The sequence below is a fragment of the Sus scrofa genome, chromosome 4 (genome assembly GCF_054392235.1).
Source record: "Sus scrofa isolate SSC_HxYL_T2T_F1_AM1 chromosome 4, Sscrofa_HxYL_maternal_Yorkshire_Landrace_v2.0, whole genome shotgun sequence".
Classification (NCBI taxonomy): Eukaryota; Metazoa; Chordata; class Mammalia; order Artiodactyla; family Suidae; genus Sus; species Sus scrofa.
Genome location: NC_139386.1, coordinates 106557881 through 106577592, shown reverse-complemented (window position 1 = coordinate 106577592; position 19712 = coordinate 106557881). Strand labels below are relative to the sequence as shown.

At 48.1% G+C, this 19712-nt stretch overlaps 1 protein-coding gene across 1 annotated transcript; it reads right to left on the bottom strand.

The window, feature by feature from the left end:
• Positions 1-863: 863 nt before the first annotated feature.
• Positions 864-19625, bottom strand: LOC110260333 (hydroxymethylglutaryl-CoA synthase, mitochondrial-like). Its single transcript, XM_021089968.2, has 10 exons — positions 19473-19625; positions 15994-16448; positions 13615-13740; positions 12908-13072; positions 10913-11078; positions 7396-7566; positions 5989-6095; positions 4851-4976; positions 3274-3382; positions 864-1236 (listed from the first exon to the last, which is right to left on the bottom strand). Exons 1-9 carry the CDS (start codon positions 19574-19576, stop codon positions 3276-3278), a joined length of 1527 nt encoding a protein of 508 aa, XP_020945627.2. The 5' UTR covers positions 19577-19625; the 3' UTR covers positions 864-1236; positions 3274-3275.
• Between the last annotated feature and the right edge of the window lie 87 nt (positions 19626-19712).

The window sequence follows — 19712 nt, the reverse complement described above, 5'->3', positions numbered from 1 at the left end:
TTCCCCTAAAGTGTGTATAATTCAGGGAAGGAAGCTAAGGGTAGAGCCTGTGTTTCACCCTTTGTTTCTCCTGTACCTCTCGAAGGGAATGGGAAGGGAGGAGGGAGAGTGGGAGGTGAGTGCTTGGTAGGTTCACCCTGTGGGGGTCAAGTTCACCCTGTGGGGGGTCTGTGGGGCGGGGGCCATGGGGCCTCAGAGCCAGGAGGTTTGGCAGGCTTCTCTGCATGACGGCTGGCGGCTGGCGCCTGCTTGTGTTCTAGTTCCCAAGAAATGCAGGCATCATCCCCTCCCTCTCTACTTTTTAATTGCATTATATAAGCATGATAACAGATGTCAAAAGTTAGAAATTCCGGGAGTTCCCATTGTGGCTCAGTGGATTAAGAACCCGACTAGTATTGAAGACGATGAGGGTTCAATCCCTGGCCTCGATCCGTGAGTTAAGGATCTGGCATTGCCAGAAACTGCAGTGTAGGTCATAGCTGTGGCTCGATCAGGTGTGGCTGTGGCTATGGTGTCCCTGCAGCTCAGATCTGACCCCTAGCCAGGGAACATCCATATGCCACAGGTGTGGCCGTAAAAAGAAAAAAAAATTTAGAAGCTCACAGAAAACTCTAAGAAACAGGAGCTGACTAATACCCATGAGAACACAGGTTCAATCTCTGGCCTTGCTCAGTGGGTTAAGGATCTGGTGTTGAGCTGTGGTGTAGGTCACAGATGCAGCCCAGATCCTGCGTTGTTGTGGCTGTGGTGTACGCCGGCAGCTGTAGCTCTGATTCCACACCTAGCCTGGGAACCTCCATATGCCATGGGTGTGGCACTAAAAAGAAAAAAAAAAAAACAAAAAAACAACTAAGAAACAAAGATAATAACAGCACAGAAATGTAATAATAATAACAACCACAAAGCGATAACAGCTGAGAAGCAAGTTATCTGGCCCTGGAAGGAGACAAAGGATCTGCCTCTTCTCCGGCCTGTGATTCCAGGCTGAGCTTCCCTGCATCCCTCCCTCTCTTTCTTTCACAGAGAGCTCCTCCAGCAACACAAGCCCATGACAGTGACTGCGGCAGGGAAAGGCACCAAGGACTCCGGAGGATGGCCCCTCCCTCTACAGGACCAGCGCATATGGGGGCTGCTGTGTCCAATCCAATTTATTTACCAGTTAAGTGGGGGGTTGTATATGATCGATGGAGGGCAGAAGTTGTGTAGCACACGTTCCCCAGGAACCTCTCCAAGTATCTGCAAAGTTTAAAGAAACAAAAGAAAAAAGGACGTTCAAGTGTGAGTCTCGTCCCAGACTTCCCCCGCTTCCCCATACTTGCTCCTCGCCCAAGGCAGGCCCTCCTAACTGCCTCTGAGGTCTAGGGTGTTCCACTGGCCATCCAGCAACAAGCCTGGATGCCTGAGCATCCCGAGTCCAAGGCCACGGGAGAGCCAAGGCTGGGAGTGGGCAGGGGCCCAGGGCACATCCTGCCTGAGATAGGAAAGCAGGCCAAGCAGTGCAGAGGCAGAGCTCCACAGAGCACGGTGCTGATGCAAAACCTTTTATTTATGTATTTGCCTTTTTGCCTTTTTAGGGCTGCACCCACAGCATATGGAGGTTCCCAGGCTAGGGGTCTAATCGGAGCTGTAGCCGTCGGCCTATGCCACAGCCACAGCAACTTGGGACCTGAGCCACGTCTGGGGCTTACACCACAGCTCATGGCAACACCGGATCCTTAAACCACTGAGCAAGGCCAGGGATCATACCCTCATCCTCATGGTTCCTAGCTGGATTCGTTAACCACTGAGCCAGGAGGGGAACTTCCAAAATCTTTGTTTTAGCTGACATCCCACTGGTGTAGGTTCACTGCTCCTGTGAGGCCAGGATGAGCCCAGCATTCCTCTTCATGGGGACAATGCTGCCTAAGCTTGTCCACCAGGAGAGGGAGGGGCCTGATTTGGAAACTCTCCCTTGACGATCTCAATTATCACGCTCGGTCTCTTTCTCCTCTGCTTCTGATGACTGAACTAGATTGACACTAGTTAATAGCCCCCACTGTGCCGTAACATGCCCTTCAGCACCGTCTTACACCAAACAGTGGACAGGCAAACAGACCACTCCCTGGTAGTGCCAACGCCTGGTGAACCTGCTTCCTGAGCCTACCATTCTCAACCACACTCTGCGGCCTGAGCTGTCAATACCCTCCTTCCCCACCTAGCCCACCTCGCCCAGCCTCTAACATCCCAGAGTCACACTTCAGCCACCGAGCACAGGAGGCCACGTGGCCGGGAACCCTGGCCGCCCTTGGGAGTGACCAGGGGACATCCCTCATCCTGCGGATTTCCTTTTATCTGGGTATCTCCTTCACCCAGGGACTTCCTCCTCCGCTTCCCCTGCTCCCCACCCTGCCCTTGGCAAACCCTTTTAGTCTTTCCCCCTTCACGCACCAAAGTAGGGAACAACTTAAAGAGGAACAAAACCGGGAAAATACGGAGGAAGTATTTGGGCACAGGGACTGATTTATTGGGATTTATGGGATGAAAGAGAAATTGCCTCTCACTCTTCCACTCTGCTCACCTTGCCGGTGTGGAAGAGAAACAGAAGGCAGCTAGCTGGGTCCAGATTCTAATTCCAAGTCCTTGATTTTCCTTTTAAGAGTACCATAAAGAATCCTATTTCTCCCCCAACCCAGTCTTCTCCCACTAACCTTTTCTCTCCTTTGCCCCTCCCACGGACTCCCCAAATCCCACTGCTTCTCCCCAGAAGGAATCCCCAGAAGGTTGATTGCTCTATGGCCTCTTGGCCCAAGGCTTCCTCCAGCTGAGGCTTCTGGCTCTAACAGAATCCCCGACACCTTGCTTCCTTTTAAATCTGTCTCCAGCACAGCGATGTGCACCTGCTCAGGAGCTCTTCATCTTTGTTCCTGACTCACCCCCACGGAGCAATGAGTCCCACGGTCTCAGGTTCACAGCCCGCTCCCCATGGTGGATGCCAGCCTTGTTTCTATCAAGTCGAGGGGAGCTTCTGATCATGAGTAGATCAGGTAAACACGCTACCTCTTTTTTTTTTTTTTTTTCAGATTGAAGATTGAAGGACGTGCCCCTCCCCCAGCTTTGGTCTTTCCTGGACAAAGGGTCCCAAGACTTTTACTTGGTCCCCGAGGTACAGACTCCCCACGTCTGACCATTTCAGAAGCTACGAACCCTCTCTGGCCTGTTTACTCTCTCAGAACTGCATCTGTTACCCAGAGGAAAACCCCCAAGCCACCAGCCCTCCAAAATTTCACTCCCCACCTTTAGACCAGATGCCGGGCATACTTCCGGCGATACAGCTCATCCACTCGCTCCAGGTACCAGGTGCCTGGGAAAAGGCTGTTTGGGTCACCAGGTGGTGTGAAATTCACTGTGGAAAGAGAAGAGGCAACACTCACAAGAGCTCTATGGGCCTGGGGGAGGGAAAACGGTGACAGGGATGCCTAGAGCCTCACGAGACGCTTCCCTGGCTGAGCGGCAAGGGGCTTGGAAGTCACCTGGTCTACACCCAAGAGAGCACCAGGCCAGCGGAAGAGCCAGAAGCCGCTCTCCAAGAGAGAGCTAGTACCTAAGACTTGCCTACTGAATTTTTGTTAAAGGAATACGATGCCCTTCCTCCTTGGAGCTCTTCCTGAGTCCTTCTACCAGTGGTAGCCAGGTTGAGGTGTACCTCACAGCATCCTGTTTTCTAGTAGACTCTTCCTTCCTAGCCTGAGGCTTTCCAACTCCGATTCATTGTAGTATTTCAGAGGTTTGTCAGTTAACGTTTATCGCAGGGGCCCTGTTTTTACCTGTCTTCTTTGCTCTAACCAGATGCAGATAAGATCAATGATTACAGTGTCCAGGTTTTCTGGAACAGTCCCATTTCCATACGCTCAAGTCTTCTTTTTGGATCACAGTGCAAACCATGTGTCCCAAGTTTTTCTTGAAAAAATACGGTTACCCCAGTTTTAAAATCACCGTATCTGGTCTCTGCAGTCCTAACTTTAGTTCTGGTGAGCTTTCGCTTCGTTGCTTTTGAGGGCAATAGTTTATTTCATATTTGGCCAGGAAAGGGACCAATGGGAAGGAGATGGTAATCTTTGTTGATAACTCACTTACCACTAATCAGTTCACTAACCTGCTTGGAAGTCTTGCAAAGTTGGTATGATTTTAGAAATGAGACAACTGAGTAAAGTTCAATCATTTTCCCAAAGATGATGAGTGCCACGGGTCCGTTTAGACTTGGATTTCTAGGTCCAAAGTCTGGGAGTTTTCTTTTCTCTCCTGCTTTTCCTTTCTTTTTATGGCCACATGGGCCACATATAGAAGTTCCCAGGCTAGGGGTCGAATTGGACCTGCAGCTGCTGGACCATAGCCAGAGCAATGTCAGATCTAAGTTGAAGCTGCCACTTACTCCTCAGCTCAAGGCAACACTGGGTCCTTAATCCCATCGAGCGAGGCCAGGGGTTAAACCCACATCCTCACGGAGACCGTGTTGGGTGACCCCCTGAGCCACAACAGTATCTCTGAAAGTCTGGGCTTGTCCAGCCCTTACACGGCATTTTCAAAGACCATACATGCGGTTTCCATGGGACTTCAATGTCCAATATCCCATCTTGGGTGGTGAGCGACAGTCTACTGGGAGTCACGTGCTGCCTCCTGCCTCTTCCCAACTCTGCCCTCTGCGTCCCCACCCAGTTTCCCCTGCTTTGCCCCTAACAGATCTTCCCCAATCATATCTCATGGAAGTCAGCATTCTCACTCCTCTATACTCTGGACGTCTAAGGAATTTCATCTACTGGCATAGCATCTGAGAAAACTTGCCTTCCCCTCCTCTCTCTCTCCGTTTTTCTTACCCTTGTGGTAGTATTGTTCTCTTTGGTTCATTATTTCCGTGAACTCCTCAGGGGAGACACGCTTCCGGGAGGCGAGACGTTCTGGCAGGTCTGACACACTGGATACCAGCTTCTCCAGGGGGGAGCCTGGGGGGCAACAGCAAAATCCTTCCATTCGTTTCACTGTCATTATCCCTGTAACCAAGCATGGTCCCAGGAGAGCCAGGCTCTGTGGGAGTTTCTACCCCAGGGAAAAGCGCTCTGTGTGTGGCTTGAAATGTCAAGAAATGATAAAGATCAGCAAACATACTATAGGGAAACAGGCAGGTAGATACACTCATTTAGTCAAGGTGTATCCCATTTAGTGCTTAGATGTATGTCCTTGATCACATCAATCATAAAATAATCAACAAATGTTTATGTCTCTTTAACCAGTTGCAGCCACACCGCCATCACCTCTTGCCTAGACTACCGCCTGGGCAATCTGGCTATTCTCCCCATAGACACCTTTGGTCTTCATTAATCTTTAAGCCTCTAAGTAGTAGCCAGGGAAGTGCTTTTGGTCAAACTTACTCCATTGTTTAAACCTCTTCAGGGCTTTCCTTTGCTCTTAATTTCAACATAATTCTGTTAAGAGAGGAGCTTCAGTAGTGATGAGGCAGAAACTGGTTTCTTTTCTTTCTTTCTTTCTTTCTTCCTTCCTTCCTTCCTTCCTTCCTTCCTTCCTTTTCCTTCCTTCCTTCCTTCCTTTCTTTCTTTCTTTCTTTCTTTCTTTCTTTCTTTCTTTCTTTCTTTCTTTCTTTCTTTCTTTCTAGTCTTTTTAGGCCCACTCCTGAGGCATATGGAGGTTCCCAGGCTAGGGGTCTAACTGGAGCTGTAGCTGTCAGCCTACACCACAGCCACAGCAACACCAGATCTGAGCCGCATCTGCAAACTACACCACAGTTCACGGCAACGCCGGATCCTTAACCCACTGAGCAAGGCCAGGGATGGAACCTTCAACCTCACGGTTCCTAGTCAGATTCGTTAACTACTGAGCCACGACGGGAACTCCCTGTGGTCAGATTTTTATCCTTCTGTGTCACAGTGGGAACTCCAGAATGGTTTCTTTTATCAGGTGACCCTTGCCAAAAGTGCCTGATAGGAAGACTGGACTCACCCGGAGAAGCATCCTGGGACACTCGAAGTGAATAGAAACTTGCTGCCAAGCCAGAGCCATAAGAGAAGGCACCAATCCTGGAACCAGCCAAGTCTTGGGCAGAGCACCTGCAGGGAAAGAAATCAAAACCCAAAAACACATCAGTATTATATTCTGCACTGCAAATAAACCAGTTTAGTCAACCCTCTCGCAGCTAGAAATAGGTTCTGGGCACTCCACACAACGAGGGGCTTTTGGAAGACCCCGGGCGTAGGCCCAGAAGAGGGAACACTTGCCAAGAGGAGAGCAGCTAAAATCTGAGATGCTGAAGTCACCATGAGCAAAACAGATTTTCCAGGATGTAAAGAGAACTGCTCCCCACTCACGAAGACAAGATGAAGTCAATGAGCTCTGAAGGTACCTCCAAGAGGAGGTCAGACCACTGGACTCACCTTAAGATGCCCATGTTGACTGTCATGGCTTCAGCAGTTGTAACTTTTAAATTATCTCCTCATTATTAGTAATTTGAGCAAATCATATCAGATGCACACACACACACACACACACACATATTTCTAATATGCATGCACTATGGTACAAGCATTTTCTTGTAAAATACACAAGATAAAATACTTATAAAAACAAAAACTGACATTTGGGCACCTGCTGAACATTGCTGTTTTACTTGCTCTAGGCATTTACTATTCATCAAAACCTGAGAAAATAGGTTGGGAAAAATACGGCACATAAAGGTTAAGTATTTTTTTCAAGGTCAAAGCTAATGAGTGGCAAGGAGATTTGAACACAAGCTGTGGACTCTCAAGCTAGACTCTCTTAACCACCATGCTTTATTAAGTACAGAGATTTTAAATGGATGAGATAAATGTGAGCATAAAAATTCTACTATTTTCTTGCTGCATCCAAACAGATCTTGCAGTAGATCATACATGCACTCCACTTTGGAGACCACTGTTAGCAAATACCGATAGTAAACCTGCCTACACATATGCTTTTTGTGTGTGTGTGTCTTTTGGGGGCTCCACTGGTGGCACATGGAAGTTCCCAGGCTAGGGGTCAAATCAGGGCTACAGCTGCTGGCCTACGCCACAGCCACAGCAATGCCAGATCCGAGCTGCTTCTGTAACCCACACCACAGCTCACCACAACGCCAGATCCTTAACCCACTGAGGGAGGCCAGGGATTGACCCCTGTCCTCATGGATACCAGTTGGTTTGTTACCACTGAGCTGCAGTGGGAACTCCCTACACATTTACTTTTGAAGTTTTTTTTTTTTTTTCATTTTCCTTCCTTCCTTCTTTCTTCCTTTTTGGAAAACATTCTGAGCCAGAAGAGGAACGAAACTTGGTTGACCCCGCCCCCAGACCAGAGGCCAAGGGTCCAAGGAGGTGGGGCCGGAGCAATACTCACTGGGACAGAAGTGAGGCCAGGCATCCATACAGGGATGAGGTGTACATATTCCCGTTGTGCAGGGAGAGGTAGAGGGAGGGCTTGGTTTTCTTGTTGAACAAGTCCAGAGAGGCCTTTTGAAATGCCTTTTCTATGTCTTTATTTGCGTAGGTGTCTTCCAGCTTTTGTCCCCTGCGAGGCAGCCAGAGGAACAGATGGGATGAGAAGCCACACTGGGGAAGGAAGGCAGCAAGGGGAAAAGCACAATGGCCACGGGACAAGAAGACTTTGGGGCATGTGTTTTTAGTACAGAACGTTAGGAAACACAGAAAACACAAAGGAAAACCGTCACAAATAATTTTACTAGTCAGAGAGAGCCCTTAGGGTATAATTGTCTTAGAATCCACCCTTATGGAGTTCCTGTCGTGGCGCAGTGGTTAACGAATCCGACTAGGAACCACGAGGTTGCGGGTTCAGTCCCTGTCCTTGCTCAGTGGGTTAAGGTTCCGGCGTTGCCGTGAGCTGTGGTGTAGGTTGCAGACGCGGCTCGGACCCAGCGTTGCTGTGGCTCTGGTGTAGGCTGGTGGCTGCAGCTCCGATTCAACCCCTAGCCTGGGAACCTTCATGTGCCGTGGGCGTGGCCCAAGAAATAGCAAAAAAAAAGACAAAAAAAAAAAAAAAAAGAATCCACCCTTACTTTTTTTTTTTGGGGCCACACCCATGGCATGTGGAGGTTCCTGGGCCAGGAATCTGGGCCACAGCTGTGACCTATGCCACAGCTGCCGCAACACAGGACCCTTAACCCACTGCGCTGGGCTGGGGATTGATTTTTTTGTTTGTTTCTTTTTGGTCTTTTTGTCTTCTTAGGGCTGCACCCACAGCATATGGAGGTTCCCAGGCTAGGGGTCCAATCAGATCTGTAGCCGCTGGCCTACACCAGAGCCACAGCAATGCAGGATCCGAGCCCTGTCAATGACCCACAGCACAGCTCATGGCAATGCCAGATCCTTAACCCACTGGGCGAGGCCAGGGATCGAACCTGCGTCCTCATGGATGCCAGTCAGGTTCGTTAACCGCTGAGCCACGACAGGAACTCCTGGGCTGGGGATTGAACCTCCACCTCAGCAGCGACTGAACTGCTACAGAGACAATGCCAGAACCTTAACCAGCTTTGCCACAGTGGGAACTCCTCCATCCCTACTTTTATAATGTTTCATGCAAGATAACATCATGCTGGACATTCAGTTTCGCATGCTTTCTTCCTGAACTAACTTTCTCTATGACACTAAATCATCTTCTTTAACATTTTTTAAAAGGCTGCCAAATAGACCAGGGTAGGATGTACCTTACGTTAACCAGTCTCCCCATTTCTGTCCTCACTACATGTTCTTTTTCATTCAGGACACAAACTTCTTTTTAAATTAAACATTTTTTTGTGTAATTTTAAAGGCTTCTGTCCATTTGCAGTTATTATAAAACACTGTTTATATTCCCTGTATTGTACCATATATCCTTGTAGATTATTTTATACCTAATAATTTGTACCTCTTAATCCCCGACCCTTGTATTGGCCCTCCCCCTTCCCGCTCCCTGCTGGTAACCACTAGTTTGTTTTCTCTGTGACTTTGCTTCTTCTTCTTCTCTCTTTCTTTCTTTTCATTTCTTTTCTTTTTTTTGGTTATATTCCCTAGTTTGTTGTATTTTTTTTTTTAGATTCCACATATCAGTGATATTATACAATATTTGTCTTTCTCCGACTTATTTCACTTAGCATAGTGCCCTCCAAGTCCACCCATGTTGTGGCAAATAGCAAAATCTTGTCCTTTTTATGGCTGGGTAGCATTCCATTGTGTGTCACACACACACACACACACACACACACACACACACACATATATATGTGTTATATATATAATATCTTCTGTATCCTTTCATTTGTTGCTGACACTTAGGTTGCTTCCATGTCTTGGCCATTGTACATAATGCTGTTCTGAACACTGGGGAGCATGTATCTTTTCAAATTAGTGGTCCTGGGTTTTTTGGATACATACTCAGGAATGGAATTGCTGGGCCATACGGTAGTTCTCGTTTTTGCTTTTTGAGGAACAGCTACATGTTCTTTTAAACAGGTGAAATTACTGAGCCAAAAGTTATGCCTCTCTTTAAGAGTCTTATTTTGTGTTTTCCTATCACTCTCCCAAAACTTTGTATCAATTTACCCATCCACTACTGCTCATTTTCCCATAGACTCAATTTTGGGTATTCAAATTTTTAAAAGACTGTATCAAGAGAACAATAGCTTGTTTATATTTGTTACCAGTGGGCATGCAGATCTAAAAATATGATTATGTGCATTTCTTCCTTGAGGAAATTTCTTGTCCAAATCCTCTGTTCAGTTTTCTACCTAGTGTGTGGATCTTATTATTGATGAGTCTTTCGTATATTAAAGATAGTAAGCCATTATCTTTGGTATGTGTTATAATGTTTTCCTGGGGGCGGGTCTTAGAAGTCGTGTTTGTGCTAATTTTGGCATCTTAGTTTGTGGCGGGGTGAGCAGCAGTAGTAAGAATAAGGGCAGATGCTGGTAGAACACTCCAAAACTTGAACAGATACCAAGAAGGAAGGGGAAGATTCCTTTTCCCGTGAGAACCCTTTGGACTGGGGATTCTTCCTTAAATGTCTTGGGGTATTGTTATCAAGAAACAGCATTCTTCCCGCTATTGCCATCTAAGGGGGCTGAGCTGGAACTATTCCTATTTTATAGAGGGGGCTTTTGAGGCAACAAGCAAGACATCAATGAAGCCAGTGGCAATGAGTGAGACCAGACACTCCCCAAGTTGCTATCCTGTATTTGCCTCTAGGTGTTTCTTCCTGTACAAACCGTGAGCCCCTCGAGGCAGAGGTCGTGGAGACACATTCACTTTTGCGTCCCTAGAATTTCGTATGTTGCCTGACATAGCTGATGTTCATAAAGTACTTATTGGCTGAATGATTTATTTCTTTTCTTTTCTTTTTATTATTGTTATTTGTTTGTCTTTTTGTCTTTTTAGGGCCACACCCGTGGCATATGGAGGTCCCCAGGCTAGGGGTCTAATCCCGGAGCTACAGCTACCGGCCTACGCCACAGCCACAGCCACGCCAGATCTGAGCTGCGTCTGTGACCTACACCACAGCTCACAGCAACACCAGATCCGTAACCCACTGAGCGAGGCCAGGGATCGAACCCGCAACCTCATGGTTCCTAGTCGGATTCGTTTCTGCTGCTATTGGCTGAATGATTTAGTCATAGTCTCTTTCCCCTTTTTCTTATTCTCTGAAGTTTCTCATGGTCACCTGGTGCTGGCAGGGTCCCTGTGCTCCCTGAACCTATGCAGACAATAACTCACTAACCTGCGTAAGGACCTGCTGTCCTTTCTACAGTGTTGTGGACACTTGATTTTTTCACCCCAGGAGTGCGTGCTGGTCCAGCTCCAGACTTGATGAAGCCGCCTCCTTTTCACCCTCATGAGCCTCCCGGCTCCTTGTGAAGAGGACTCACCTGAAGGCCTCCAGCCCCTTGTAGAGGCTGGACTGGGTGTCGCTGTCGGCCAACAGGAAGTCACTGAACATCAGGCGAGCCAAGGATTTCTGGACCAACTTGCAGAAGGGTGTGTGGAAGATCATAAACTGTAAATCGTCGAGGGTGAAATGTCGCTCGATGCCAGCTGGAGGAGGAAGCGTAAAAGCAAGCATGTGGCGTGAGCCGCTTGGACCTACTCTGCAAGATCCACCTGTGCTGAGGCCTCCCAGAGAACGAGCTCCTACCGCCGGCAAAAGCGTAGAGGTTTGCTCACTCATTTTACAAGCATTTCATTTGTTTATTTGTTTGTTGTTATGGCTGCACCTGTGCCATGTGGAAGTTTCTGGGCCAGAGACTGAATATGAGCTGCAGCTGCAACCAACACGGGATCCTTTAACCCAGTCGGGAAATCAAACCAGCACCTCTGCACCAACCCGAGCCACTGCAGTTGGATTCTTAACCCACTGCACCACGGTGGGAACTCCTACAAGCATTTTGCTAAGCACCCTATTCATAAAGAAAGAAGGGAAGGAACTTTTTTTTTGCTCTCTATGACAGGTAATTCCTCAAATCAACCTGATACTCTATTATTTTCTCTATTTTCCAAAAAAAGTCTCCAAAATATGAAGCTAACCTGTGTTCAAAGTCATCCAGCCTCTTTGGCTGGCTTTGGACTTAGATTTTTGTTTGTTTGTTTGTTTCTTTCTTTCTTTCTTTTTTTTAAGGGCCGCACACATGGCATACAAAATTTCCCAGGCTAGGGGTTGAATCGGTGCTGCAGCTGCCCTACCTACGCCACAGCCATAGCCACACAGGATCCAAGCCATGTCTGCGAGCTACACCACAGCTCACAGCAACACCAGATCCTCAACCCACTGTGCGAGGCTAGGGATTGAACTCGCGTGTCCTCACAGATGCTAGTTAGATTCGTTTCCGCTGAACCACAACGGGAACTGTTTTGCTGTTTCTGACTCTACACTCCAGATTCTCTCTCAGGTGGAAGAGAAGGGCCAAGTATCATCCGCCCTTGGGAAAGTTTAAAATTTGGTGCTGAGATCCAAAGCAGCATCCACCAAATTCCACATGATAATAAGGAGTGCAATTAGAGAATTCAGAGGACACAAGAGCCATTAGCCAAGAGTAATGTTACAGAGTGTGGGCAGAGGCAGAGAGATCCACATCTACTCCTTCCCCATGGGGTGGCCAGTATCCCACCCAGGGCACAAGGAGTGACTCCATGGGCTACCCTATCTATGCTCAGCCATGCCTTTTCCCACACTGGCTTTTTCAGGCACACCCCCCCCCCCCGGGTGTGGCTGAACAGGTAGGAACTCTTTTTATTTTATTTTTTGAAGTAGGTCGGTTTCTCTGTATTTTTTAAAAGATTTGTTTCTCTTCTTTTTAATTTTTTTTTATATTAGAGTTGATTTACAATGTTCTGGCAATCCGTACATATTTTTTAGCAGAAATGTCCAGAAATTAAAAGTGAAACTCAAGTCAACCTATAACACTACCACGCAGAGGGGGGAAAAAAATCACTGATAATACTTATTGAAAATATAAGTGAGAATTTTCAACATCAACAAGATTTCAACAGGGGGCAAACTATAAACCAAGAGTCAAATCACTCCTGACTTCAACAGAAACTAGTCCGAGATTCCATAGGACATGGTGGGTCTGATCCACCCAGAACCTCCCCAGGGGGCTGACACCCACTGGCTTTGGCTTTGGCCTTGGGTTGTTTAAGTTCTTTCATTTTGTTCAAGTCAGAGGCCATTTCACACTTGACTGTGGATGACTTCCAATGGACCTTTAGTATAGACCCAGGGAAGGGTGTAAGAAGAAGGAGACATGAAACAATTCTCTTGAGATCGTTTGCAGAGGAGAAAAAAGTGTCCTTGTCTTAAGCATTTAGGACATGCTGTTGGCCTCATGTCATTAGAGTCCCCACCTTCTGCCCCCTGGGCCCCATACCTTGCTTCCACTGCTTCTCGATCTTTTGACGGTATAATGTGTAGCATCGGTCCAGGGCCCGAAGGTAGCACTGGATGGAGAGCTTCCCATCCACCAGTGGGTACTCAGAAGTGGCATTTGGCTTGTAGAAGTCATACGCATTCTCCATGTGGGTTCCTCTAAGCCCTGGCAAAGCACACAGAGAGGTTCAGGGACAACTCCGCCCATGTTGAGCAGAGACGGTGGGGAGACCTTGAACGAACAGCCTCCTGGTCTTTATCTGTCTAACGCCCAAGCCCACGGAACATCCCTCGTGGGTCCCAAGGCAGTTGATTAGATTGTCGCTTTTATATAAATGAGATTTAGGTTTCCATTTCCACACCAACATGGGCTTGAAAAAATCTGTAATAGACACCAAAATCTCAAAGGAGAGCTCTTGCTTTATAGCCAATGATCTTTTTTCATCTTCAGTTGTGCGTTTCCCTCCCAAAGGGTCCCCAGCAGCAGCATCAATGCTGCCCATTGCACACATCGTTATCCCGCTGTGTCATGGTGCTGACCCCTCTCTCCCCCTCCTCCCTGTCCTCCGCTCCCCAGTCCAGTCTCTTGAAGGCAGCCATATCATCCTCAAACCCAAGCTTCAGCCCTGATGGGGATATATCCATTTGGGGTCATTTGGCTCTGCCATGCACAGCTTCCCAGAACGGTAGCCCCTCTTTACTACAAACCTCTCTCCAAGGCCAGAGGGGCCTCAGGCCCAACCAGCATGGCCACGGCTCCAGCCCCGCCCAAGGAGTGGATGTTGTCCCCGGAGTAGACGGCAATGTCTCCACAGACCACTACCGCATAGCGACCTGTAGTGAGAGACGAGAGAGAATTATTATCACTACTAGTTCTCACGTAGACCGAAAGCCTCCTGAGTGCCAGGCACAATTGTAGGTGCTGGTCTTGGATTGGTGAAGCAAGAAAGAAATTCCTGCCCCGTGGAACTCACGTTCTAGGGAAACTTCTCATGACACTTTTGAAATGCAATGTCAACACTCAGTGTCCCGTGACTCTGGGGGTAAAATCCTCATTTATTCAGAATGCAGTTTCTGAATTCAATGAAAAATTTATCAACTGGCACTTCTGAGGGATCTGAGGTTTGTACTGATCACCTGACAGCACTTTACAGTTCTATAGGGGAAATTCCCTTCGAATCACAGAAAGCCAAGGGCTAAGGAGGGACATTCATGCAGCAAATACTAGATGAACACTAGTCATCCTCAGACAATCCTAAAAACAACCCAGTGAGGCGGGTAACATCCACACTGACAGAGGAAAACACTGCCTGCCAGAGAATTCAAGTAATTTGTCTAAGGTCACCCACCTAGTGAATATGGAATTTTGTCTTCAAACCAAGTTCTCACTGGATCCTGAACCACGTGCTTTCAACAATCTGGTACTCCTGGTCTCGTGAGGAGTGTTTATGTTGAGTAAGCCCATTTAAGGAAGATGATCCACAGGGACCAGAAGCAGAACCAGAACCACCTCCTTCCATCTGAGGGTCCCTGGGTGGATGGTTGGCCAGGTTCGAAGCAGAGATCACATCTATACTCGCCCTGTCTGGTCCTGGCGATTGGCATTAGGCTCAAGCTTAAATATGCTTTTTGTCTTAATACAGACTATCAATTCACATCCTAAAGGTCTGTTTAAAAATTTTTTCCCATCAAGACACCATTTTAAGGAAGGATGCATTTGCAGCCCTCTGCTGGGGAATACCCAACCACTCCGCAGAATAGACTCATTTGAAATGACGTGCTTGGGCGTTCCCTTCGTGGTCAGTGGTTAAGGAACCTGACTAGGATCCATGAGGATTCGGGTTTGATCCCTGGCTTCTCTTAGTGGGTTAAGGACCTGACATTGCCATGAGCTGTGGTGTAGGTCACAGACGCAGCTCAGATCTGGCATTGCTGTGGCTGTGGCTGTGGTGTAGGCTGGTGGCTATAGCTCTGATTCCACCTTTAGCCTAGGAACTTCCAGATGCCATGGATGAGGCCCTAAAAAGCAAAAACAAAAACAAAAACAGAAACACCCCCAACTTTTAAAAAAAATCATTTGCTGCCCAACACACCTCATAACACTTCTCCCTGCATTTATTTTCGTTTTCTTTGTTTTTTTTTTTTTTTTTTCATTTCTTTTCTTTTCATTCTTGGCCACACCCATGGCATGCAGAAGTTCCCAAGTCAAGGAGGGCACCTACACCACAGGAGTGACAATGCCGGATCCTCAGCCAGTGAGCCATTAGGGAACCCACTGGCATCGATTTTTGACAGAGCTAGGTTTCTAACTCTCACCTTGTACTATTTCCCTTGGATCTTTTCTTGCCATCACAACAGAGGTTCTCCCTCTAATACAGCATCGAGGGAAGATTATACATAAGATACAGGGTAATGTGAATTTGTGAAGCAAAAAGCAATTTCCTAGGTAACAGGCAAGAGAGAGAGAGAGTAGAAACACTCTGTGTAATAGTTTAACCTGTGAGTCTCTGGGTCTGTTTTCACAAGGGCGTTTTCTCCTCAACACCTAAACTTGTTTAAATCTTTTTTTTTTTTTTCTTCCTTTTAAGGCTTGCATCTCCAGGCATTCCTGGGCCAGGGGTCAAATCAGACCTGCAGCTGCCGGCCTACACCACAGCCACAGCAGCGCCGGATCCGAGCAGCATTTGTAACCTACACCACAGCTTGTGGAAAGGCCAGATCCTTACCCCACTGAGCAAGGCCAGGGATCAAACCCACATCCTGACAGAGACTATGTCCGGTTCTTAACTCACTGAGTCACAACAGGAACTCCCTGAATTTGGTTTGAAGTCTTCTTCCTGTTACACATCCCCTGTAAGACTTCAGGTCGTCTATTTTCTCATCTGTAAACGAGGCTGCTGTAATGAATGGCTATGTGAACGTGCCACCTGGTTAATGGCATAAAGCTATACACGCCTGAGCGGTTACTAGCACCATTACCTCCCTGGATGAACCCCACGCCCCCACCCCCGGGAACAGAGAAGCAAAACAGAGGATTCAGCCTCCAAAACGGTGCCTTTCTTATGCAAAGCCCCTGGCAGTTCATACCATCCCAGGCGCTGGACTCCACCCAGTTGGCAGCGTTGAAGAGGGAGGCTGTGCCACCATAGCAGGCATTGGTGGTATCTATGCCCTCGATGTCAGTGTTGCCTGAGTCCTGGAAGAGCTCCATGAGCACGGTTTTGACAGACTTGGACTTGTCAATGATGGTCTCAGTGCCCACTTCCAGCCAGCCCACAGAGTCCCATGGGAGCTGCGTGCGTTCCATCAGCCGCTGCACCACCGTCAGGCACAGGGAGTTGATGTCCTCCTGGACGGAGCAGAAGCCCAGGTGGGTCTGGCCCAAGCCCACTGTGTACCTCCCTGCCTCCACATTGTCAAACTTCTCCAGGTCTGTTTGGTCCACATATTGGGCTGGGAAATAGACCTCCAGGGCAAGGATGCCCACATCCTTTGGCCAAGTATCCGCTTTGGCCACGGGGACGGCAGGGACTGTAGAAAACCTGTATTAGACATAACAACCAGAATCCCATGATGGTCTCAAAAGACAATATGGCAATCATTTCATTTGGTAAAGTACATTTTGAAGATAGCAGATGAATACGAATTTAGGATTGAATTTATACTTTTTATCTTTTTTGATGTCCCTTTAGCATTTTCATAGCTAAATAGGAACAAGTAAAGCCTTTAGGAATACAGAAGGCAGAGAGGGTACTTCTAAAGCTGGGGAAGGAAAAAACGGGGAAAGAAGAGAAAAGGGAAGAGATAAACTCTTTCTTTCCCGGACCCGTCACCTCTCTTCAACCCTGCCTGCTAATACCCCTGGACAAGATCTGGAGCTTCTCTCTCTAGCTACAAGTTAGGAACTCACCGCACCCAGCTTCTGTCTGTTCCCAGTGAGAGCACCTGAAAGCTGGTGACATTGGTGATATTCTTAACTTTACAGATGGGGAAAGCAAGGCACACCGTGCTCAGGTGATGTGCTTGGAGTGACTTCTGACTTGGTCACGTGTTCAAAATATTCTATCCTCTCACTGCCTTGGGTGCCAGTCCAATGTGTAACACACAAGTGCCAGCAAATTCCTTGGACGGGCATCTGGCGGCAGAATTCCTGATCATGGAAAGTGACAGGGTGGCTCTGCAGACTTATAAATTTAGCTCCAAGCCACAGGAATTGTAGCTCAGATTGAACGAATCCATCCGTCGACCTCAGGATTCTGGGCTTCTGGTAACCCCAGTTTTCCCATCACAAAGGTCACTTTGAAGCACCGGGGTGAGGCAAAAGCGGATCATGTGATCACAAGATAGTGGGACCAAGTGAGAAGTGTGTATCCATATCTGACCAAAGGATGGAAGTTAAGTTTTCTGCCTTATTTATTTGGTGCCACTCAAGTAACTGGAGTTTATACTCTCAAATATTTGCTGGAGGAGCTTCCCCCATACCTAGGAGCTAATGGCTACCAGAGCTTGGTCCTGGGCTGGGCTGGGCTGGGCTTTCCCTCAGCCTCGCTTTCCTTTTGTCTTCTCTGAGCTCACTCCATCCCTCTCTTTCCAGTTAGACATCTCAGGTCCCAAGGAGAGGTTTCAGGAGTCAGTCACTCGGCAATGTTTAGCCCCCTTGCTAGGGGATTCTTGTTTGGAAATGGATTTCAAAGCTTTGAAGAAAAGTTAACACGTAGAGGTTTCCAGAAACCTCGGACTGCTAGAGTGTTGCGGGTCCCTCTAATCTTGCACTTTCTCTAAAGAGTAAACACTTTATTTAATTAAAAACTGTGTTGGTTCTGGTGTTGTTGGGTTCGAGAACATGCATCCAGCTTTTTTTTTTTTTACTCCATGTCACCTCCTTCTCTGTGTTTCAACCTTAGCTTTGCCGTGCCAGGCGCTGTGCCATGGAGGGCTATGGGGGTAGAGAGGGTGGGAAAAGAAAGGAGGAGCTCCAAGTTCTTGGGGAACCTCCTGGACGAGTGGGAGGAATGTGATAGGCACCCACATTTACATAACCCAGCCGAGAGTCAGAACGTGAGAAAGGCCACAAGAGGGATGTTGGCAAAATCCCACTGGAGTTCAAAAGAGGTGGATCTTTCCTGTGAGAGGGAGGATCAGGAGGGGCTTCATGGAGGAGGCTGTGTTTGAGATCAAGCTTGATGGATACTTGGAGCTTCTGCTGATGGAGAATTGGAGGGGGCTGCAGGGGCAGCAGGGGGTGACTGAATAGGTGAGGACACCTGGGGTGGAGAGCAAAGGGGGGCAGGGGATAACGCATGAGACAAACAGGTGGGGAGCTGGAGGTGGAGGGCACAACACGTCCTTAATTTTAAAGACGGTGAAGTACATCCTGAGATAGGACAGGTCGCTATGGTGGATTTAGAGCTGATTGATGCACGTTGGATTCGAGGGGATAGACATACAGAGAAAAGGAGAGCCGTAGAGAAGGCATGGAGCACGGGATTAGCTGTGAGTTCACCAAAGGGGAGAGGAGAATGATGACGCCAGGTGTTTGAGCCAAGGACATCAGAAGGAAGGGCGAGGTGGGGGCTCTGAGGTAAGTCTCTTGGAGGAAAGCCAACAGTTGTTTATTGAAACAAGCAAAGCCACGTCAATCTCTTTCTCATAAATACAAAAACAGGTTAAATTCTGAGCTGGGAGACTTGGCCTGCCTGCAAGGGGTGGAGGAGGGTGTGGACAATGGAGGGGAGTCCAGAGGAAAAAAAGAAGGTTAAAGAGCATCACCTCCTACCCCCTGCATCCACACACCCATGCTCCCTGGGTGCCAGGCAAGGGGAGACACCAGACCAAAGGGATTTTTCTAAAAATTCTTGGACTGTGGCGTAGAAACAGGAGGTAAGAAAGGGCTAGTCCTAAAGTACAGTGGATGGTTTAGGGACCCAGGGTTGCTGGTGGTAGCTGTGTTACCAACAATGCTGGGAGGCTGCAAGCCCTTGGGCCAGACTGGGCGAGTGTCTATAAGCATATTGTGTGGGCACACACACGCATGCTCACACACACACATGCTCACACACTCACACGCACACATGCTTATCCTTACATCTCATTTCCTTCTTTCATAAAGTCAGAGAGCAGAGAAAGACTTCTTAGCCTCAGTCCATTCTGAAGCTTATAGCTGTGACTTGAAGCAGCTGGTTCTAACACTGCAGTTGGCACAGAATCCTGGCGGTCTCAGCAGGGGCTGGGAATAAAAATGGGAACAGTGGTGGCAAGGAGAAGCTGGTACTGATATTTCCACTGCTTCGTGCAGCTGGAGGAGGAGAATATGCCATTGCTGGCATTGTCAGGTCTCAGAGGTTTGGGATCCTGCGGTTCTGTGAACAGACCTGGGCTGTCTGTTTAGAGATGAGGTAAGCGAGACCTTGAGAGGTTAACTTGCTCAGCTGAGGCTGTGCACAAGCCTTGCCAACTTTTGACTGGAATTCTCCCTAGAGCAGGCTCTCTGCTCATCTTTTGCTGGTTGTGTGCCACTTCTGAGAGTGACCTGGGGGGGGGGTGTCCCTGGGACCAACGTGACTCACCTTTGGTGGGCTGCTGGAGGCAGGAGAGGCGGCATGAAGGAAGCTTCCTGCATCGCTCTCTTCACTCGCAAGACCTGCCTCACTGGAGTCAACAGGCGCTGCATTTTCAGAGGAATAGCAGAAAGCCAGCAGTTCACAGTCTTTGGGAGAGTTGCCCCGTCGTGCCCAGGGCCAGGCTTTATAGAGCCCTGAGACTCCTGCCTCCGGAAGCCCTGCCCCTGCTTATCTATGTGAAAGGTC